General features: G+C 36.5%; 1 protein-coding gene across 7 annotated transcripts; it reads left to right on the top strand.

Moving 5' to 3' along the window:
• The first annotated feature begins 9 nt into the window (after positions 1 to 9).
• Positions 10 to 23,743, top strand: Plx (PTB_TBC1D1_like and TBC domain-containing protein plx). Of its 7 annotated transcripts, XR_013257516.1 has the most exons (17): positions 7,740 to 7,944; positions 8,614 to 8,845; positions 16,811 to 16,963; positions 17,180 to 17,368; positions 17,620 to 17,928; positions 18,165 to 18,363; positions 18,470 to 18,586; positions 18,661 to 18,886; positions 18,993 to 19,313; positions 19,391 to 19,671; positions 19,776 to 19,937; positions 20,045 to 20,361; positions 20,495 to 20,747; positions 20,847 to 20,965; positions 21,109 to 21,333; positions 21,682 to 22,732; positions 22,926 to 23,743. XR_013257516.1 is itself a non-coding variant. In XM_077409822.1 (16 exons), the coding sequence occupies exons 2-16, from the start codon at positions 8,729 to 8,731 to the stop codon at positions 22,582 to 22,584; spliced, it is 3,891 nt and encodes a 1,296-aa protein (XP_077265948.1). In that variant the 5' UTR covers positions 7,740 to 7,944; positions 8,529 to 8,728; the 3' UTR covers positions 22,585 to 23,743. The 7 variants fall into 7 exon arrangements, 6 of the variants coding, with proteins under 6 accessions (XP_077265951.1, XP_077265952.1, XP_077265948.1 ...); XM_077409822.1 differs by having other exon boundaries at positions 8,529 to 8,845; positions 21,682 to 23,743; XM_077409821.1 differs by having other exon boundaries at positions 21,682 to 23,743.
• Positions 23,744 to 23,808: the final 65 nt, after the last annotated feature.

Genomic DNA, 23,808 nt, shown 5'->3' on the forward strand with positions numbered 1-23,808 from the left:
CTTACGCTCGGCCAATCAGGACACAACGCTTACTATTGCTTACTCCTGCCTACTCTTACTCCTTACTCCACGCTTTACTCCGTGTATTGTAGACGACGCTATACTCGGTACGTGTCAAGCAGTCTTCACTTCCCGTAATCTGTGGCGAGATTAAAGGACATTCCCCACAATCCCCATCACCCCCCCCCTCTCGCTCTCTCTCTCTCTCTCTCTCCTCTCTCTCCTCCTCCGACCGACAGAGGGCCGTTGAGAGTAAACAAAAGCGAGTCAGCCGCGGCAGTGGTCGTCAAAGCGAGTGTCGAGTGTCGTCGGCCGCCGAGGGCGCCGAGCAGAGAACCGATAGAACCAAACCAAACAGAACGGTGTCGCACGCAGGTGGTGTACTAACGTCGCACGCGCACGAGTGCCTTCTTCGTGCCGCGAGTTGCGAGTTCCCGTGTCCTCACCTCACTCCTCCGAGCGATCGCGAGCACTGCCAGCAGTCAGTGTCAGTGGTTCCGCGGTTCGTATACCCGATGAGATGCGGCGGACGACGCGGAGCGTGGCGGGATCGTCAACGGCGATTCGTGGACGGGAATAATAAGGACGGAGGTTGTCGCGAAGGTGGCCGGTGGAAATCCGAGGATCGCTCCGGCGCGGCGTCGAGCGGAGCTCCCGCAGGACTCGGGAGTCTCGCCGATTTGCTTTAGTCGCGTACGTCACGGCGGGCCAACTGGAGCGAGTGTGTGGAGTCGCTAGTAGTGAGGTAAGTGCGTCGCGTCCTCCCACGACAGAGACATCCCGTGAACTACTGTGAACGCGAAATCCTTGGACGAGGACGCACGACCCCGTCGCGAAACTCGCGAATTTCCTGCGAAATTAGGTTATGTTTTTGCGCGATCGAACGGGTTTTTTTTTTTCCCTACTCGGGCGCGCGGTAGAACGTATATCAAACGTATGTATACCGTGCGCCGTTGCTCGATAATTGCGGCTTTAGGCTTTATTCACGTAGCGTGTAAACAGGAAGAGTTTCCACAATTCTTGGCGATCGTTATCGTTGTGATTGCGCTGCAATTGACGAGGCGCGCTTAATCGCGGGGGGCCTGGTAGCCTCCACTGACGTTGTCGCGCGACAATGCAGACAATTGCGACCAGTTGCAATTGCGAATCGCGAGAGATTTCGGAGAAGTGCGCGCGAGAGAATCTCACGGGAGCACAACGTCTCTCTCACGAACGCAACGTAACAGAAAAATCCCCGCAGAAGTCGGCGGCGGAAGGACGAAGGACTCGCGTGTTTGAATAATATTTGATTGTGAAAATATAGGCCTGGTTCTCGTTTTCACCGCACTTCTGGACTAGCGCGATATAAGTTAGGATGAAAGAAAATTATATTTGTTTCGCGAACAGGTCTTATATTTAATTAAGGCGTGTAAAAAAGTGAAAACTCACTCATTAATATTCTTATTATAGCTAAGCTGTTATTCCTCGTGTTGTTATGTGTATATGCTATACGTGCGTGCACGATGCATAATGATATTTTAAGCGATATAGCTTATCTTTGCGGCGAATACTATTACGCAAATTCTTTCCCAAGAGGAATTTTTTTTTCTTTTATTGAGTTATTCTGGACTTCAAACTTCACGTGTAATGAATTTCTATTGGGTCCAAATTTTCAAATGATTATTACACAGCAGGAAAAAAATATTCTTGATTTGAAAATATCTTTAGTTTCTCAACGGAAATCTTGAAATGAGATTATATCGCGTTAAACGAAGAAAACTTGGTTGCGAACGAAGTCATATGGTTCAACCGAGAAAAAAATATGTTGATATATAAAAAGTTGAAATAAGAAAATTATATATATCTTGCTTATATACGAAACAATCTGTATCTTTTTCTTATAAGAATTTCAACTTTTTATTTCAACTTTTTTTTCTTGGTTGAACTGCATAATGAACTTCATTTCCACCAAGTTTTCTTCAAACAAGTTTAAAACGCAATGTAATCTTATATTTCAACATTTCCACGTTAAAACTAAAGATATTTTCAAATCAAGAATGTTCTATTTTTTTCTGTGTACACTGTTATAAAATGATATTCATCTCTAAGCTCTCGCTCATTGTCGGATTTCTTGAACGTGTATATTGTCCTTGTTCTTAAATTCAAAACTTGAATTTAGCGTTGTATTCAATCACTTCTGATGACACGGCAATTGCAAATTTAAAAACCACGCGTTTCCAAATGAGCATCGAAATTTTTAAGGCGCGATTTCATGGGCTGAGAAGTTCAGATTTCCCAACTTCTACAACTTCTAGCGTCAACTGGCATCTCTACGCGAGTTCCAAAAATTGACGCATGAAAACCTTTTTCATTGCGCGTCAGAATATCGGCGTCATTATACTAATCTAACTTACCCGAACTTGATTTCGAGCGTCAACTGACGCCCACGTGAAAAAGCACCTTTAAACGATCAATCAATCAATTCGTAGTGTCAAATTGTACTCAATTTGAGTCATTTTTAACTATTCCTGTATAGGTCGCCACTGCTTCTACTCGATATGTCGTTAACTTAACAATGTTAATTCAACTAAATGGAGTTAAAATAATACTGTTTTGTGTTAAAATAATAAATTTCGACACACATGGTAGTTAAAAATAATGAAATGTTATTTAACTCAAAATATTGGAGGTTTAAATTTTATCCTTTAATATTGTTAATAACAGTGCACAATTTTAGGTCTGTGACTATCAATTTCAAGTTTCAAAACATGCGTTTCTAAACAAATATCGAAATTTCTAAACTCAGTTTCGTATCAAAGGCTAATCAAATTATGTCATCTTACTATCTTATTTGTCATTACTCGTCCTGCTCTCATTCTCGTGTTTAAAAGTATTCCAATTGATTCTGGTGGTACCTATCAATTTCATAAATTTCAAGACACGCGTCTCTCTCTCTCTCTCTCTCCGTTATTCTTCAAACGAGTATCGAAATTTCTAAACTTAATTTCGTACCAGAGACTAGTCGAATTATGTTTCTTATCATCTTGTTTATCAGACCACTGGTCTTGCACAAAAAAAGAAGTATCAAATTAACACTCTAATATACTTGTATATAGGTACGCAAGAAAATATATAATCTTATAAGAATTTCAACTTTTTATTTCAACTTTTTTTCTTAACTTGAACTTAATTGAAATATAAAACTTCGTTTAACTATATAAACGACTTCATTCAAGCAGGTTTTCTTCGTTTAACCCAATATAATCTCATATCAAGATTTGTGTAAAATGAAAGGGATTCTTAAAAGTATTATTTTATACTTTTTAAAGCTTGTTTTTTTTTTATTTTTCTGTGTATTCTTGTTCTCACGCTTGAATCCAGCATTCTAATTGCTTCTGGTGCACGTGTTTCTTACGTGCGGCTCCGATCATCGTCGATATATATGCATAAAGTAGCCAATCGCCGAGAAATCGCTGTTCGCTAGAGACAGCCAATCGTGCGCCACGGTCATATATCGTCGGTTCGCCGCGACTATTATTAAGTTTGTCCTTAACAATCGTCAAGACTATCGCTTGCGCGCCGCGTATTGCCAGCTCGTGTCGCGCGGATTCAATCCGCGTATCTCGTGCGGGGCCGCGTAACACGCGGCGGGTAAAACGAGGCATTTAAATTGAAATCTCGCTTCGACTCGCCTCGCCTCGTCTCGCCTTGCCTGCTCGCCTCGCTTCGACTCGCTTCGCCTCGCGTAATCGCGCGGTGAAAGTCAACTGGGAGTGGCTCGATTTTAAAGTTAACGCCGATTTTCGAATGGACGGGATGAGAGGGAGCGAAAGAGCACACCTCCGGTAAGTGGCCGTGCGCCTCGCGGCCGCCGCGCATCCGAAAAAGGTGAACCATCGCGCACATCGGTAAAGATTTCCTGCGTTTCGCGTCAATCGCGTCCTGAAGCTGAAACGCGTACTTAGCCGACCGAGTTTCGACTCGAAACGAACGACCGGATCACCTGAAATCACACATGCCAGCACGTGCCACGAGATTTAGAGTTGTTATTATTTACAAAAACAACTTGTTATTATTGTTTCCTGGCAAAATAATTGATACGTCTTAAAATGTAGACCCCTGAAATTTATTTATATTATATTATGTTTCTCTAAACTTTCAAAATTTCTAGACTTAAAACTGCGTATACCATATCAATTATTATATTTTATTGCCATCTTGTTTGTCACAACGCGATCTGCATCCGCGAGTTTTATTCTTTTATTTATTTTCGAGTCGAGCCTTTGTTGATATGCAGTTATTTACAACCTTTATTAGTCACGCTGTTTAACCGTGATAAACATTTAGCAGGACGTTATGTAACATACGTAGTTGTTATGTTTATTTTACCTTTTGGCGCTGTTGCGCCAAACTTGCTCGTCGCTGATCGGCTGAAACGCGAAGATAAACGTATAGTATGTCAAGTCAGTACTAAGTTAAATTTTTACGTATAAACAACGCTAGTTTACGTACCTGAACGACGGTCTATAAACGATTCAAATAAGCGAATAAAAAAAAAACAGCCTCTACTTCTTTCTGTTTTCTTATTGAGATCGCCGATAAAATGTAGTTCACACACTCTATAATATAATGCACCTATTATTATTATTATTATTATTATTATTATTATTATTATTATCATCACAAAGAAACGATAAATATCAGAAACGCCCATCGATGTCTCCATTATGAATAAGCCTCGATAAGATAATGCGAGGTTATCTCGATTATAATAGCACGTTTCCTTGTCTTGCGTGCAAAATTAGATTCACTACATCAGCACGAAAGTAAATATAAGCTTAGCTTAACATGTTGTCTACTATGTGTTATCGTATGCGCCATAGTAGAATTTTCATTATCATAAGTACACGCAGGATGAACTACTTATAATATTAATGACAAATATGATATGACAAAGTAAGACTATATCTTCATGGATTGTGTTGAATAACGTAGTTTTTACTTTACATTTTATTATTTGGCTAATTTGTGTCATTAGATTTTTAGGTACATTTGTTTCTTTTTCACAAGCGTTTAAAAAAAATTTCGAACCGATCATCAGTGATCACCAGAGCGCTATTGAAAAGTCGAGCACCGGTCGTGGATGATTATCATGATAATCGACGTGTTAACGGTGATTAATTTTGTTTTTCTGCTTCTCTGTACAACATGGTTTATTACGTTTCCGCGAACAGCGCACTGAATTCTAGAATAAATATAACACTTTGCATAATAATTTGCACGCGACATTACATGCGAATATTAATATTGCATTTTATGTTGCATATTTTTTTAATATGTATTTTTTTGCACGACAGAACATTTAGATATATAAATATTTATTTACTTATTTATTAAATATATGTATTTGATATATATTAAATGATTAAAATATATTTATGGATTATATTATATAGTGAGATTAATATATCAACAAGTAGCAAAGAACTAGCGATTAGTATTGTACTTCGTTAATTTCAGATTTTATTTTTTTCAAATGTCAGTAAAATAATGGTCGATGCTACATAACTTTCTCTTTGGTAGATCGATTTAAATCAATGTGAAGATAGCATTCTTGGATCGATAACATAGTGTCACATTAGCTCTACAATCTACATAATACCACCGATTGTCAAGAGTGTAACGTTAATCAGTCCCTGGTCGATGTGTTACACACATATTCTTTCTATTGATGTTATCATCCGGGATTTGCTGCACACATGGTTTTTGCAGATGACGCATGTGATCGAGCGGGATCGCACTGCTGGGATTTTCCAGTACTGCTGTTCTAATTATATTCGCTTTTTCTATTAAGCCATTAATGTTAATCCTCTGACGATCCCACTTTTTGTTTGTCTAGCTCGTGACTACTCGCGTCTTGCATTAAATGCACGATACTTGATATAAAGAAACGCAATTTAGCTTCTTACGTTATGTTAAAATGTGTTCAAATTATGCAAAATGTAAACATATCTTGTGACACGAGAGCAGGATATCAAAGCAATGTCTGTTCATTAATTCATTATTAAGTAAAACAGAATTAATAACGGATTAATTACGGTACAATTAGTCATCAAGCTGATGATCTTGATTAGAGATACTTGAAACGATGCGGGAAGAGCTTTGACAATTTTTTTCCAAATCTTTTCAGCGTTATTTGCAATGTCACGAAATGTCGCGCGCGTGTCGCTTTTGCACATTTGTCCATCGCACTTTTCAACGATTAAAAATGACGCTCTACGTGTCCTTCACGAGCGCAACAGTAACATACCACATAGGAATAGAAATACGGCTTACGCAATTTCAAGAAAAAGAAACGAAAGGACCTTTCATGGTTCACTGGCACACGCATTGGTATTCTTATTTCATTCCGAACAGAAATCGGCTCCATTCTGGTATACAATCGCGGTCGCTTGGTGGAACAAACCTGATTATGCATCGCCTGGCATCAAACGCACGCTATCGTCTCGCCGTTTCATCTCCGTTTACGAAAGACATATCGTAGGTGTGTATACACCCGCGACTCGCGATAATACGAATATGTAAATTGCGACGAGTTACCGCATAAATGAGAGAACGTATGATAACAGAGGTATAGTGTTAAGACAGGCACGTATCTACGAATACGTAAATGCGAAATTAATATATCATCCGCAATAAGGCCAAAATTATCTTCGTTGTTTTTACTTCAGTCTTTATTTCAACCTGTATATTATTATAATTTTATTGAAATTATAAAATTCATTAATTTCAAATTGTATATAGCGTAAATATTTAAAATTTACTTATTCCGAATCAGCAGCATTTTTCGTTAAAATTTGTTTTTAGAATATAATGTTTTGCAGATTAATGCTTTTTTGCACATGCAGTTCATCAAGCATTCAAATCGATTGTAATTAGCACGCTATATTTTTTGAAATCTCCATATCCCTTTAAATAATATATAAAAATCCTTCGCGATATTAAATTCATTATAAATAAAGTTGAGGACAAAATATACTTAATCTTTTCATTTACACGAAATCATTTGGATCCCCCCCGAGGGTTAAAGGAAAAAAAATGCCATTCATGTGGAAATAGGCGAGTACCCAGATTGCGTTAAGACAAAGGAATGGTTTACAGTATTAGGAAAGGATAGTAAGGAAAGGTTGGAAAAACTTTGGCATGATAAATTGGACACCACCAAAGCGGAGGTATTGCTAAAAGTTGTTAGGGAAAGGGATGCGAAAGAAAAAGATAGATATAGGAAGTCAATAGGTTGTGAGAGAGGCTGTGAGATAAGTAGTTAGTGCAATAAGATTCAATAAGAATCGAGGCCCGTGCGTGCTTTGTTAAATAGGTTTAATAAATATAAATAGGTAAAATATTAAATATTAAATGTGCCATATATATAATTTGTAATCTTTAATTTTGTAAAGTTATAAATTTTAATAGGTTATTAGGTATTTAGGAGCATGAAGAGGAGTGTGTGTATGAATGAATATTAGGGAAATGATTGTAAACCAAGTCCACTTTCTGGCTGTTATGCTAAAGTTAATAAACTATATATATATAGGCGAGTACCCGCTCCGAAAAATCATGATTACCAACCCCTTCTAACGTCTGGCCGTAACTGCGCCACTGTTTTCACATTTGAGGAATATTGGGTGTGCTAAACAGGGACCGTGCATTACCTGACAGCGCGCAACCACCAGTCGAGTGGTTCATTCGTCCCGTGGATGGCGTCGCCGTGCTCCAATACGTCAGTCTATGTTTGCTCGGCCGTCAGCGAAGACGACGAGCGACGCGAACTGCGAAAACACGTTTTGCAAAGTGCCGCGGGAAAACAAGATCGTCTCTGAAATCGCGAAGAAACTCACGCGAAATATAACTGCGTTGCACCGACGCTGAAAAAATATAACAGTGATGGGTAGTTAAGATTTTACCGTAGGTTTGACTCGGATAAATTTTGACGATGAGAAGTCTTAAGAATGGCATTTTTTCTTTTTTTTTTTTAATAATTTGGGATAGGCTCCCTTTGCCGTGTTTCCAACTGGAGCTTCCAATTTTTTAGCACAAATATTGAGATTATTGGCATTATTATATACGATTTGGTTATATTAAATATTTACAAGCTAAAAATAATGGCAAATTGTTATTTTGCCTTTCAGTTCGATTCTATTGCGTACATTTATATAAAAATCCACTTTTAAAAAAGGCATGTAAAGTTGATACTCGTATTGAAAAAATCACGGTGGTAATTTGGTATAAAATTTTGAAAGTTCTCGTTTAGATTTTCGTTAAGATTACTTTCACAACTGTACATTTACATATTTTCGCACAGATCGATTAGCACGTTTCACGAGAGCTCTTCTACTTGTGTTCTTTACGATATTTTTCGCTCCTGGAAAAATACTCTCAATTATCAAAAGCAATTGACATTGGGCCCGCGAAGGAAAATTTTTAACGGAAAGATTTAGCGCGACCACAATCGTATATATTCATTAGCCTTAATGGAATAAAACTATTAGTTAAAGAAAAATGAAACGATTTGTTTCCGATCTCGGTCAATGACACTTCGACGACCGGCTGAAGATCGTGTTACTTTACTTGTAGAACAAACAGACATCAGATAACACCGAGTGTAATAAGGTGTGCAAATTTATTTTGCATGAGACCGGTAGAATAACGCTATAGAAGAAGTTTATTGCGCGAAGGATCAGAAGTCAAGATGATAACGGTACCGATATCAGCCTCCAGTCCCTACAGGTCTTACAGCGACGGCAGCAAAGTCGCTAAGGAGCCCTTGGTCAGGGCATCGGAAGATCATGCTTCGCCGAATGCGCAAGTACGTGTGCACTTTATTTAGCGACTGGTATACAGTCGCGAATTCAGCCACGATCTCTTTTTTTTTTCGAAGCTCGCGTTCAAATCGCATTTGATACGATCCTCCGTACATACTTCGGAGTTACGTAAATTGCGTAATTACATAAATCACATCTGTGACAGGTAATGATGTAGCGTGTCTGTTCACTTCTCATTGATAGTTTTAGTGAAACTGCATGCTTCGGCGAATCATTCGGTCATACATGACCGCTAAAGTTATTTACGCAATTTTATTTTCTATAACTCGTGTCTCTCTGAAGTTGGACGTAGATGAAGTATAAACAGCTTCCGCGTTTTTTTTCTCTTTGTCTCTTTGTCTTTTTATCTGTTTATCATTATCAGACGTTATTAAACGAGTGAGGCAATATTTGATAATATCAATTGACAATGTTAAGAGAATTTGGACAATTTTTTCTGTTGGAATTTCTCTTCCGTATCGTTTTAATTTAAGTATTGTTTCATATTAATTCTGAAACGATTTTTTTTACACTTTCAGAATTTTTATAATTTTTCTGAAATTGAATGAACGTCGCACAAATGTAGATAAACTATGACTTGGAAAATCTTGTTACTTACATCCTTCGTTCAGGATGCCGAGAAATTTCGCTGTAATTGCTGATGACACGCGCGGCAAAGGGTTAATTAAAGCTAACTCGGTGCTACCGAGTGGAACGTGTCGCTTCGATACGTCACGGCGAATGACGGCGTTATTCATTTTCTTCATTGTGTATTCATCACCTAGATTTCTTATCACGGAATCTGCCAGCCATCATTATCGCACACTTCACCGCTTTATCGTTGCCAAAGATCCGCGGTAATCGCAAGTGACACTGAATTAAAGCTCATCTGGTTTTATGTATCCCAACATTCCCACATAGCGATTGAAAATCAAAAGATTGTGCAGATAACACGTCACTGATGGAAACGTCACACTGAGAGAAAGGTTTTGTTATACTATGTGAACAACATTTTTTTGTTGCAAAATTAATTAGCTTTTGCATCAAAAAATGTTGGTTGGTCACATAGTATATCACAAAACCTTTCTATCATGCAGTCCAGAAACGTGCATACTACATTTTTCTCTTTTTTCTTCTTTGTTTTAGCGATAAGTTTTGCAAACTTCCACCTAGAAATTCGCAAGAAAAGCGTCAAGATTTGCTTTAATAATATATGATGACATTTCAGGATCCCTATAATACCATTCGAAAAATTACTCTCTCGTTTCTAAATTATTATATATCCCGTATCTATTTTTCCTTCCTTCCGCTAGAGCGGAAAGGCGTATTTTTGTGAAACCGAACGTACACCGATCTAAATTTACATCGCCGGACAAGCGACGTGAAATCCCAAGTCGGCCTGCCAGCAACCGTTGACTGACCGTGTTCCGATTCCCTCGTAAGAAGCATGAAAGCTTCTACCGTCGACATTCCTGTCCGAATTGCCGGATTCTTCGATGCGTTTGCATGCTCATTTGCCGCGAGTTTTAACAGGGAAAATGCGCATTATTTACAAATTTTCAAGCTTCCCGTTCTGACGCTTATTTTATTCATAGACGGAATTCCCGGAAGGTCTGGCCAAAGTCTGGGTCGAAGTCCCACTAATTCTCGCCAAAGTTCCAGTAACACTGAGGGATGAGATAATTTTACGTAGACACGTAATCGCGAAAATTGGCAGCGAGTTCGCATACGCAAGCGCGTCGCATATGGAGCAGTGGAGCACACTGCACATGCGAGAGTTCTGCAGAGTTCTGCCTGTAACTTGGCAATGAATCCTCTCAACGCGGTTTACATCGGGCTTAATTGTAATACAGAACCTTTATACGATCATGCCCCCACGCGATGCTCGTCGATACGCTTGCACGTGTAACGAGCAAACATTCGATGACCGCTGCACTCGATAATTGCTACCTTGTTAGTTTAAAAACCCGCATTAACTCTGCATGTATATAAATTATTGGAAGCAACTGAAACTGCATCATCTATCGTAATCGCATTCGTGATGAGAATTTTTAAGTGGCGATCCCCTCGTGCACGCTACTTAGGAACGCGGTAATAACTGGGTGGAACCGGACGATCTGACGGTAAAATAATTCGATAATTGATTGATCGAAGCGTTTATTTATCGGCAATAGTTCTCGGCATGAGCTAATGGCCTCCTAGAAATGCAATCCATTAATATTGTACATAATAAACATTTAATGGAACGTATATATAAAATTTCTAAATAGATCGTCCGATCTTCTATCGTGATCAGTGTCGGTTTTTGTTTGCATCCGTGAGGGAAGATAGGGATGGAAAAGATGACGAAGAAAAATAAGAATGAGCGAAAGAAAGAAAGGAACGTAAGACTGAAAGAAGATTACGAATTGAAAGAACGTTGAGAAACACTGCACTCTACAGACTAATAATTTTTTTTCTCCTCGTTTCATCAACCTCGTGTTTACTGCATATGCAAATGACAGTGGGCGATGGTAACCGACAGGTTTTTTTTTCCGAGATCGCTCCGCGTACTTCTCTGTCACTGCCGGTCACGTACAACGATATATCGACCGTACGTCACACGGAAAAATTTCTAGGAAATTTGATTACTTATATCTTGTATGCATCGAGAAAAATACTGGTAGATATATGCGTTTCTTCTCAGCGCGTATTTACTTCGCACCGTTTCGCATCTCAATAAATTACCATCGTCCCAATAAAATTTCGAAGTCCATTCAAATATTTAATGCTCCACTTCTTACGACGGAAATAAGCTTTACGTAATATTAATACTCGTTGATTTATGCCGAGATTTATGCAGAATTAATTTAACTAAACTTTCAGATCCAATCACGTTAATTATAATTATTATGTATAAGTTATATCGCTTTAATAAACGGAGTTGAAATTTTATGGGTGAATAGTTATATGTGTATAAAATCTCTACTGACAGTTTAGAAGTGCAAACAAATTATAACTTCTTTGTCTTCTGTACATATACACGCAACGGTTGTTATGTTAACTCTTTAAAAGTTTCCATCGATTTACATAAAAGCAAGTTCAAATATCAAATGTGAATGTGAATGTAAATGTGAATAATTTTACATAAAATTCATCTATTATTACACGAACAGATTTCATTACGTGAAACTATATTATAAAATATTATATCGTTACCGATAATATTCATATAGCGCTTAAATAAACTTAACCCAGCTCGCAGGTGAAAGTTCGGCCATTTGTGAACGGATCAGAACAATATGCCTGCATAATCATATATGGAGCGTTATTTCCTCTAAAACACAAGATGTTCTGTCTAATACTGCCAACACTCGAGTATATCCAGATATCTCGATTACATCTAGTATCTTGTATTACTAATTATTTTGCAAGAGACAAAGGAACGAAGTTCCGACTTTAATAATCGTCAAGGCTTTTCGACCGTGGTAACGCTATTTAATGTTCCCGATAAATTAATTGTCGCTGACCAACGCAACATTAAATCCTATTTTCGAGGACCCCGCATTTTGATGATTGCGTGACAAATGTCGATCGAAAGTGACACAGTTATTCCATTACCACTAATTATTAGTAATCGATGCATTGTTATGCTTCTCATGTGTGTGCATTTACATAATCATCGTGCTTTGAGCGCGCGACTGCTAATGAGGCATCGTACAGCGCGAGGTCGCTCGTGGGAGAAAGAAAGACAATAATGATTCTTTCCTTGCGTCTCGACATGTGGTTGAGGGAGATTCGCGCGAGGAATAAATTAGCTCTTCGCATTTCCGACCCTTCTGCTATACATATAATGACTGTCAGTGTAGCGTACGCGAACTCTTCGGGTGCAAAAAGCGTTGTTCGCGGTATACTAACTAGTAGTCGGCCGCGACGATAAAATGCGAATCGCGTAACGCTTTTAAAGCGTATACAGCGTAATTACACGTTCTCGCAGATATACTTTTATTCCTGCGCTGCTCTGTGCGATGCAATTTTGCATGTGGAGTCACACTTGCGTAATATTCTCGGAAATTTATGCTAAATCGAAATCTAGCAAAAAGCTAGATAGATACAGATTCGATAATTATTAATTGTCGCTGACCAACGCAGCATTAAACTCTATATTTTCGGGGACTATTTAATTGCGTGACAAATGTCGATCGAATAAAGGGACACAGTTATCATGATACATTATCAATGATACTCAATAATTTACGTAATCGTTTCTACTTGATTAAACATACGCGTGTTAATGATGTCTTCAACAAGGTTGATGCAGTCGAAACGAAAAGTACGCACGCTGTTTCAAATTATCTTCTTTATATTGGCTTAATATTGTTTAATTTATTGCACTCGTATCTTTTCTAGCTGCTTTTTATGCAACAACATTGACGCACCTTTGTAATTTTTCATGCGCGTATTGTAAAATGCGAGTAGACATAATCTTCTTTTCGTTGTATGTGAAAACGTCACATTAATCCTTCTAATAAAAGCGGAAAAATATCTTTTAATTACTGGCAACGTCATTAACATTGACATTAAAATTTGTGTATATGTTTAACACGTAATATTTAGATTCTTAGAGAATTACGCTAATTGTTATTAAGTTACTTCACAACACAAATACTTAAACCGGCATTACTAAAAGTGAAAATATGATGTAATAGTTATACGATTATTAAGGTATGATTTACTAACTCCAGCTACTAAGAGCTTAAATCGTAATTGAAATTCTGGAGCAATTTTAAGTCAAGTTTTAGTTCTTTGACCCAAATTATATCAACAAAATTGTCAAAATTATTTTAAACTTTTTTCCTTAACGTGGTTATACATCATCTACAGTTTCATAATAGTCACACCGGGATCAAAACGACCCCAGCGACTTTAATTGGCTGCCGTATTTAAAGTTTTTATTATTTTGATTTGAAAAAATTACTGAACCTTCTTGAAATGTTGTAAAACTTGCCGCAATATTAATTTAGTTAATTATTTAATATTAACATATTGAAAAAAAATATCACAAAGTAAGTGTAATATCGTTAGTGTAATTCTGCTTTGAAAAATTTATGGGGTCATGCTAACCCCTAGAAGGGTTAAAGATAGATGCAGAGCAATTGAAAATATTATAAGATAATATACCTTGTCCGTCAATCCCGCTTTAATAACGTCGATTAATACAACTATACCAGCATACAGCAACTTAATTAAGAACATATTCGATAATCCTAGGAAGAAATTAAACAGAATCAATTAAAGCGTATTGTTATTACATTATTTTATATATTACACACTGAGAAAAAAAATTGTCTGCATTTTGGTAAATATCAGATTGCGCATACAACTGTGACTCCATTTACTAAATTGAAGATTTTTTCTTGTGCAATTGGATGTTTAAATAGAGCTTCTTTGTTATTAACTCTCCTGATATTTGATTGAGAGTGCAATGGAGTCATGCGAATGGGAAAGAAACAACAAATAAATTTTTTATTCTCACAATTTCGCACAATTTGCATCACGCTCGTCCTTGAGCAGGAATATATCCGTAAACGAACGGTCAAGTATATCCTCGCGATATCGTCTCAATTGAAACGAAACTCGGCTTCACGCACGCATTAACTTTGCTCTCGCACGTGAATCTAATTGCCATCACGCTCATGGCATCGATTCGTCGATCATCGGATGACGTATGCCAACAAAATTAATTCGATCAATTGGGATCGAGAGACAAAGTCGAATGTATTAGCCTCAACGCACGCAAAGTGCCAAGTGCCAGAAGAAAATAGCATCGGGAGAAATAGTTCAAACGTCTATTTTCATCGCCCGGCGAATTGCTTTTATTGAGAAAAATATGTGCGCGGCTTTTAGATTGGGGGGAAAACCGAATGCCTCCCTTTTTTTATCCTTCTAAAATTAAAATCACAATTCTAGTTTTGCGAAATGTATGTAGGTATTGGCAAAACGTCATTTCAATAAACAATACAATATAATATAATATCCGAACATTGATAAAATGTCTATAAATTATATCGTAAAACTATAATTGTATGTTTTTACATCTATTTTTATTTTTGCTTTCTCCTTGTCTCGATTGATTAATTATTTCACGTTGGGGATTGTTGCCGAAAAGGCCACCCCTCCGATTGGAATGAACCTTTGTCACAAGGTGGCCATAACACAAGAGATCATATTAACGTTATCTATTAATCGCCGGAAAATCCCTAATGACGTACGTGTGACGTCGAGCATAATGAGAAGTTAAATAAACTCTACGAAAGGCCGCTTCCATCGGATACCAATAATACTGCACAACTTTGCGGAAGCACAGGAGAGAACATAACAAAGCACGTGCCTTAATTGGATACGAGAAGCCCCTCTATTAATTGTCTTCTTTCTGTGTCACTAAACAGGCAAACTTTCCCGGTATTTGTTCAAATATACACGCGATAGAATAGCTTTTTGAATGAATAATCGCACTCGCAGGAGGATCATCATTCGTTATGCAGACCCTCCACGTCATCAGAGATTATGATTATTATTATAAAAACCAAGTGTTTACGACGTTTATTTTATTGTCGTATAATAAGTATATAATATCGCCGCGCCGCATATTGTCCTGTTCTTTGTAATTTTCATTTGCGTGCTATCGGCCTTAAAGAACCTCATTAGGAAAATTATGTCGCTCTCAATCCCACATCAAGAATATAATAACGTCCAGTGTGGAAAAAATCAAACGGACTCAACGGAAATCAACTGATGTATGTCGAGGAAAAGACTCGTTCAACAAAAGTTCCTTAAATAAAAAGTCATGAAAACATTTATATAAAAATTGCTCCGAACTAAAAAAGGGACAAAATAAATGTATTTTATATATTAATATATATAATGCTACTGAACGCATAAATTTTTTTTTTAATTCTGCGACATTTATCTTTTTCATCATATTGACTATACTTCAGGTTAATTTTTTCCTTTTCAACAATCCCTAAATTAATCGCTTTTTTTACGGTATCTAAATTAGATCTCCCAAAATCTCAATTTACTTTTATTTTTATTACGTCTCTCTTCTTCTTCTTTCTCTCTCTTTCGTCGTAACTTATTATAATTTTCTTTTGATCCACGCGCCGAATCTTTGTTTATTGTGCATTCTAGAGCTAAATTAAAGTATCTTTTCGGGCGAAGTCCAGCGAAGTCACAAAGACGATGTGCATCAACAGATGTGGAACGTGGGAAGAAATTAGAAGGAGAGAGAGAGAGTTCTTTCGAAACAAAGACGGAGGATGAGAGCCATGCAGTCCACGAGTGCTGCTGAAATAAGTTATTTCTGTCCACGGCCATCGGCCACGTTTGATGCACGTTTCCTTGCGAAATCCGTTTAGTATATCAATGGTCCCGTCGTAACGTTTTGTATCTCGGAATATTTCTAAATTCGGACTTTCTTCTCGGGCGAAAATATTCTCTCACACGGAGAAAGTTACAGATAATTAATTTTTGCGAATTTGCATTTCCTTATAGCGCAACATAGTAAAAATTGTAAGAGCAAAAGTCACTGAAAAGATAACGAACGTTTTATTACTCCAAGTCGTTCTTATATAAATGAAATAACGAAAAAAGTGAATCAGTGAATAAACCAAGGATTATACCTTTAATGTGATACGTATTATTTAAAAAAGAAAAAATTCAGTTATTAATTAATCTCAGTTGAAACAAAATCAGTTGTTTATACTTTTTGTTTCTTTTTTCTAAGAATTTTTTTCTTGCAACAATATTCTGATAATAGTAAATTGTTTTCTCTTTTCTCTCTCTCTCTCTCTCTCTCTCTCTCTCTCTCTCTCTCTCTCTCTCTCTCTCTCTCTCTCTCTCTCTCACAAATAGACGCAATTTTTTGACGATAAACGCGTCGCGTCGACACGATAAATTATATAACGCCGTGATGTTTGTTTCTTTTGCAGAGTTGTAAAGGGTCCTTAAAAGACATGAAGGAACATTCGGCAGCCCAACGAATGGAGAGAGATAAGGACTTGCCCCAGCGGTCGCAGAGCAACGCGGCTAGCTTGACATCTATAGGTGCCGATATATCTCCGAGTTCTTCGCAATTCTTCGAAGTAATTATCCCTTTTTTATGTCTTGCAATAGTATAATTATGTAGGAAAATTCGATTTCATTATATGGAACTTCAACACATAAAACGACATTCCGGAAGTTCACTTGAAGCTGAATTAAGAAGAAGATTTGGCTATTATCTATCTTCGCTCATGTTTTAATTACTTAAAACTTGAGAATAAATGATATCTTGACGTTTTCTTACACTTGGATTTCAGGTATTCTATATCGGCAAGATCAAAGTATCGCATCCGAAAGTACCGGAATCGTTCATTGACGACGCTCTGATAAAGTTTCGCGTTCATGGACTCGAAAAATCGAGATCGTCAACGAGCAATCTTCTGGCAGATTGCCAACGGCTGAAACGTCAAGCTATGATGTCTTCCATTAATAGGAGAAATAGTACGGTAAGAATGCTTTCTCACCTATCAAGTATTAACCTATCAAGTTTTAAACATTCGTGATATGTTGAATCAGAAGTCATATAGCTATAATAATGAAAATTTTAGATTTTAGCACTCGCCAGTCTCTCTTTATGACGGACAATGCTGTGAAAAATATTTCTTGTACTTGTCTTTAGAGTCACATACTTGTCACAAGCAAACAAATGATTGGATTTTCACCAAGTAGAAGAGGAAATTTACCGTTACATTTTCAGGAATCTACCGCTAGTGAATCAGGCAGTATCGAGAACGTGTCGGGAAACAGTTTAATTTCAAGCGTGAATCCGCTTGGAATACCGCCAGTTTTAAGCGGGTCCGTGGAGACTTTTCCAAGAACAACCGCCAACCCCGCAGAAAACGATGGTCGTGATGAGAATCGGACGTCCGAATCTTCCGCTAATACTAAGATCACTGTACCTGAAATCATGCGAAATCGCGCAGCGTCCACTGGCAGTGTTTTAAATGGCAGAAGAGATTCTGTTCTTAAAGGAAACGATGATCACAATCGCACTATGGTTTTTCAGGTGCGGAATATAAAAATATTTTTTTTTGTTTTAATTGCATTTTGTTTGTATTGGTATTAATTATTCTACGATCGTTATTAATATAAAGTCACATATACTACATTAATAATTGAACATAAATAAAAAAATTTATTTAACATAAATAAATTGTATTGATATAATAACAAAAAGAAGAAGAGAAAGAACACATTTAATTTCCAGACTTATTTATCATACATAAATTTTATATTTTCTAGGTTGGGCGATTTGATCTGAGATTGATTAGCCCTGATAGAAAGCAGGTTCTTTTGCACAAACAATTAAAAGATATAGCCAATTGCGCGCAAGGCATGAAAAACCCCGAGCACCTTGGATTTATTTGCAAAGAATCAGAATACTTCATCGGGTATGTCTTCAAATGCCAGTCCGGATCAGTCGCAGATGACCTTGTTGCAGGCAAGATTTTTTAGTTTATCTATGACACAGTAAGACTCATGCACTATTATTCTTATTAGAATTATAAATTTGTTATGCTAATAATAATTTTTATTTTTCTTTGCAGCGATTAGTCAAGCGTTTCTTACGACTTGCGACGTTGTAAGAAAGGAGAAGTATCCTGTATTTTCTTGCGATCACTGTCCTATGTACTGGTATAATAAGTTATGCCAAGAAATTGAAGGTAAAGATTTTATACTGTATTTAAGAATAGTGTGTATTTTTTCACTCAATTTTATACGTACATATCATTTTTAGGACAAAATGATAGAAGAGTGCAAAGTATTATCTTTTCCCGTATGGAATTATTGCCGGAAGACGAGCAGGAGATCGTTGTGAGCAAGTATAAAGGCGCCGAGGCTGCGGGTAACATTGGTGCAAGCTCCTCGAGTCTGCGAGAGCAAAATCAATTCTTAATGCGACTATTGCGTGCTCATTGTGAGTCAAAACAAGCTAGACATGTACATGATACGGCTGAAAATAGGTAATGTGGTATAAACTAGATATATACAATATAAGTACAAATCTCCTGTTAGTATCAAAATATATTTTGCGAATAAAACACTCAGACATGATGTTTTACATTGCAGGAGTGAATTTCTCAATCAATATCTAAGTGTCGGCGTTGGTAGTACGATATTTATGAAAGCAAAACGCTCTCTTACAAATAGTTTTGACAATCTTATGAAGAGAAAAGGTTCGCGTGACGATTTTGGCTTAGGCCCGCAATTGAGAGATACGAATCACTTGAATACGGGAATACAAAAGAATGGAAGTCAGAGTCCAGATAATTCGCGACAGTCGTCTATATTGGACATTTCGCCGGACTCTAGTAGACCAAGATCATTGCGTGTTTCGCCTGAACAGCAAATAGTTGTAAATAACGGACCAAAGAGTTCCATGATGGACATGTTAGTATAATTTTATTGGAATTTTTTGTTGATATTTTTATCATTTATTTTTTACTCGTTTGTTATATTTCTCACAGCTTTTTAAAAGTTGGTAATTCACCAAAAACATCCCCCACGGAGATTGATGGAAATAACACGATACAACCTAATAGTTCGTGGCGGCAAACGATACTAAACAGAGTTGTGACGCCGAATAAAGATCATAACGCTACAGAAATTGAAAAAATCAATATTCTCAAAAATCCGGAAATATCTGTTAAACGTAGATCGAAACAAGAATTGCGAGATTTGTGGAAGAAAGCGATCAATCAACAGCTAATACTTATAAGAATGGAAAAAGAGAACGCAAAGCTTCGAGGTAAGCTTAGAGAACGCAACACTTCTGTATCTGAAAATATGTTTAATTTTTTTTATATTTCATATCTATTCATGTTGTGTCTAAATTTTCTAATAAAATGTCAGAACGTCAAGAGGAGGCAACGGTAAAAAGGATCAAACTCGAATACGACGAGCTTAGTAGCTGTGCGCGTGAAGTAATGGAAGTTTGGGATCTTCTTGTTAGCAAAGAATCGCGAGTCTCTACTAAATGTGATAATCAAATGCTTTTACACGCTATTAAGCAAGGTAACGAGAAATTAAAATACATCTCAATCAAGCATTATGTATATTTCTAAAATTTGATATTTCGTTTAATCTCTTTATATATAAAATAAATTCTTTTGAATATATAGGTGTACCGAAGGGAAAAAGAGGTGAGGTTTGGCAGTTTCTAGCTGAACAGTTCTGCTTGAAGCAACCGCCTATAGACACTCAAGAGTTTCCAAATTATAACACACCCTATGAACTTCTCCTGAAGCAACTCACATCTCAACAGCATGCTATCCTTATCGATTTGGGAAGAACTTTCCCAAGTCACCCGTATTTTAGTTCACCCTTGGGACCTGGTCAATTAGCACTGTTCAATTTATTGAAGGCCTACTCCTTGCTAGATCACGAAGTCGGTTATTGTCAGGGCCTCAGTTTTGTCGCTGGAGTACTTCTATTGCATGTGAGTGTAATTTTAAGTTTCACATTACTCTCCAGTAATTTATCTAAGAATTTATTCAATAATTTTACAATTTTGCATTCTGTTCTACAATAATCAGTTTTTTATATAAAATATTATTTCTTAATTTTCTTAGATGGCGGAGGATCAAGCCTTTTTCTTATTACGGCATCTAATGTTTCGCCGAGGACTTAGAAAATTGTACTTACCAGATATGGCAGCATTGCAATTACACTTATATCAACTCTCTAGGCTGTTACACGATCGCTTGCCAGCTATTTACAATCATTTCGACAAACATGAAGTTTCACCTACTTTATATGCCGCTCCGTGGTTATTGACGCTGTTTTCCAGCCAATTTCCTTTAGGTTTTGTAACCAGAGTTTTTGGTAAGATACATTCTTGCATTTAACACACACACACACACACGCAATAATATATATTCCGTTTATAAAGATGTTGTGATATAATTGATTTTACTTTTTTAGATTTGCTGTTTCTGGAAAGCTCTGAAGTCCTCTTCCGTGTATCGGTCGCATTATTAGAAGACCATCAAGATCAATTATTATGTTGCGATAGTTTTGAAGAAATTATGGAGTATCTCAAGGTAAAGTTATGATATTCTAATCCTTAATATCAATTATAAGAAATAAAAAATGAAAGCAATGACAGAAACTTGGAAGTAATAAAAAATGGAATAGTGAATTTGTATAAATATCATCGATATTATATTTCTATTCTTGATTCCAGACACGTGTGCCAGCAATAGACAAACAAAGCTTAGATCGCATAATGAAACGTGTATTTTATCCCGACTTGGAAATCACAAAACAATTGAACGAATACAGAGTAGAATATCAAGTGCTTCAAGAGGAAATGTTATCAGTGAAGCCACAAATGGAGAATTTGGAGAGATTTAAATTAAGGAATAAACAACTCACGCAAGAAGTTGCGCAGCTTAGCGAACAACTTGAGGTAATTCGAGAAACATTTATCAAATATCGAGATTCTTGGTACATGAATTTTAGAATCGCCATTTTGAAATAATGATAATCACATATTCATTTAGAGAGCAATTAATAGATATATTGTAGATATTAAAGTGCCATGTAAAATACAGAATAATTACAGTTAAATATTTGAGAAATTATGAATCATGCATTATGAAGGCAAATCTCATAAAATTAATTTTAGATATAATTTCCTACTCTTAATCTAAATTTTACAATAAATTCACCTCATTTTTATATGATATTATTCTGTTGCCTTTTTTATTTCTCTCCTCTCTGTTATTATCGCCATAATACTGGAATTGTATTACAGATTACTATGAGCAACTTGCACAGACTCGAAACGGCGCGTTCAATGCAACAAGCGACTATCCACAAACTTGAATCTCAGAATCGCAGCCTTGAGGTAACGGTGGCCACATTAGGCGCATTTATTCAGCAATTAGTGGATACACGTGCCGATATCGAAGTCCCTGGTGAAGTTCGCAGGATAATCGCACAGCTGAGTATGGTCGAGAAACGACGTAATGCTGGCACCAAATCATATCCTTTAAAAGTCATTGAGGACAACAAGCACGGAATGATAAAAAGTAATTCGACTGGAAGAGAATCTCAAAATCTTCTGAGGAATAACAGCATGGACACACCGTTTCCTTTGAAGTCGACTCTGAGTCAACCCAATTTAGCAACGAAATTAGAGAAAGTCTCTTCGTTCTTTTCAAACTCGCACAATCACATACAGAGGCAACGCGCGCAATTAGCGGCTCTTAGAAACGAGTATTCCGAACAAGTGGTAAGAGGCAACAACGATGAGAATGATCCTAAAACAGTCAACATCGACATTCAAATTACGGATACTATGAATCTGGCAAACAATCCGCTTCCACAGAACGAGAGTAATTTAAAGGTTCCAGCTACCAATTTGGAAAAATCGATATCGTTACCACTAAAACTCAAGTTGAAATCGTCGAAGTCGGCGTATGAATTAGGCTCTGTAAGAAAGGTTCCCACTAGCAAACTCGAAGTTACAAGTAATGATTCGTTAACAAATTTGACAGGAACCATACATCCACTCGATACTTGTAGCGATGTGAATTTCCGGTTTAGCGGAACCACGAAACTAAAGTCTATCAAACCCGTGAAATCTAGTCAGAGTTGTCAGGAAGATAGTAACAAACAGAAGCCCGAACAAAACTCCGATTCTCTAAACAGATAACAGTTACTTTCAAATACGTCTTCAAAGAGCATCTTATCGAAGAGAATTTTCATTAAAAATATATATTTAAAACGATACTGGTGATGAGAAGCTTAAAGTAAAGATTGCATCTTTATATTTGATTACTCATTTCCGCGTTTTTGAACAGGCAAGTTTCAAAACTAGCTAATTTATATGTGCGAGAGAGATAAATAATTCTTTTCGATTTTTATTCAGATCTGACGTTTGGCAATACATTACAATTTATAAGAGCGAAATATTCTACTGAAACAATATTGAACATTATATTTAAAAATCTCGCGTGCAGGTGTATATAATCGATTGAAAATCCATTGTTTCAGAAAACAAGATAGATATGAAAATAAGGTATTAAAGAGACCAGTGCAACCAGTTTCAGATTGCCAAAGGAAGTGCCAAACTTTCTCTGTGTTAAAATATATTTTATAGTAAGATAAAAAACGATTTTAGTTACTCTTATTGTTAGAGATAAATACGTATGTATGTAGATAGATAATGTACTACGTACATGTGTGTGTGTATATATATATATATATATATATATATATATATATATATATATACATACACATATATATATACATGTGTAGATGCAGTTGTATCGTTGAAAAAACATTGATAAACCCACTAATGTATAGGCTGCTATATATGCACTGTAAGATTCAAAGAACTTAAGTATTACTATTTTTGCACAAAACAAGCCTTGTGATATCAGGGATAGTTAACATATATACATATGTATGTATGTATGTATGTATGTATATATATATACATATATACATACATACTCTCTGTTCTTTATAGTAAAGTTTTACCATCGTTGATACTTGCGACAGTAGCATTAGCGATATTTAACATCCATATCAAATTAGAGCGTTTTAAATTAGAGAATAGTATAGATCACTCAATCTTTATAAAAAATAATCAAAATTGACGTTTTGACAGACATTAATGTGAAATAGAGGTATACGTAAAGATGATAAAATTATATTTTGTAGTATTCAGGTCTCTGTAATATTTTATCAGTTAGTGTGATTATACGGATTATACATATATAACTGTAGTGACATACTATTTGTAACGAAATAATGCAAGTATATAATCATATCTTATGATGAAAATAAAGATATCCTATATGTAATTGTTTGTTATCATAGATAGTATAGTATAGATCATATTTTGTATTTCGTATTGCAAACTAAGAAA

Source organism: Temnothorax americanus, unplaced genomic scaffold (assembly GCF_048541705.1).
Source record: "Temnothorax americanus isolate GAGA-0224 unplaced genomic scaffold, ASM4854170v1 Scaffold27, whole genome shotgun sequence".
Lineage (NCBI taxonomy): Eukaryota > Metazoa > Arthropoda > Insecta > Hymenoptera > Formicidae > Temnothorax > Temnothorax americanus.

What these genes read in the sequence shown, in the direction of transcription:
- Plx (XM_077409822.1), top strand. Translation starts at nt 8,729, where the DNA reads ATGATAACGGTACCGATATCAGCCTCCAGTCCCTACAGGTCTTACAGC. An exon ending in ATCGCACTATGGTTTTTCAG is followed by an intron (nt 17,929 to 18,164) that starts GTGCGGAATATA and finishes TATATTTTCTAG; the next exon opens with GTTGGGCGATTTGATCTGAG. An exon ending in TTTTGTAACCAGAGTTTTTG is followed by an intron (nt 20,748 to 20,846) that starts GTAAGATACATT and finishes TTACTTTTTTAG; the next exon opens with ATTTGCTGTTTCTGGAAAGC.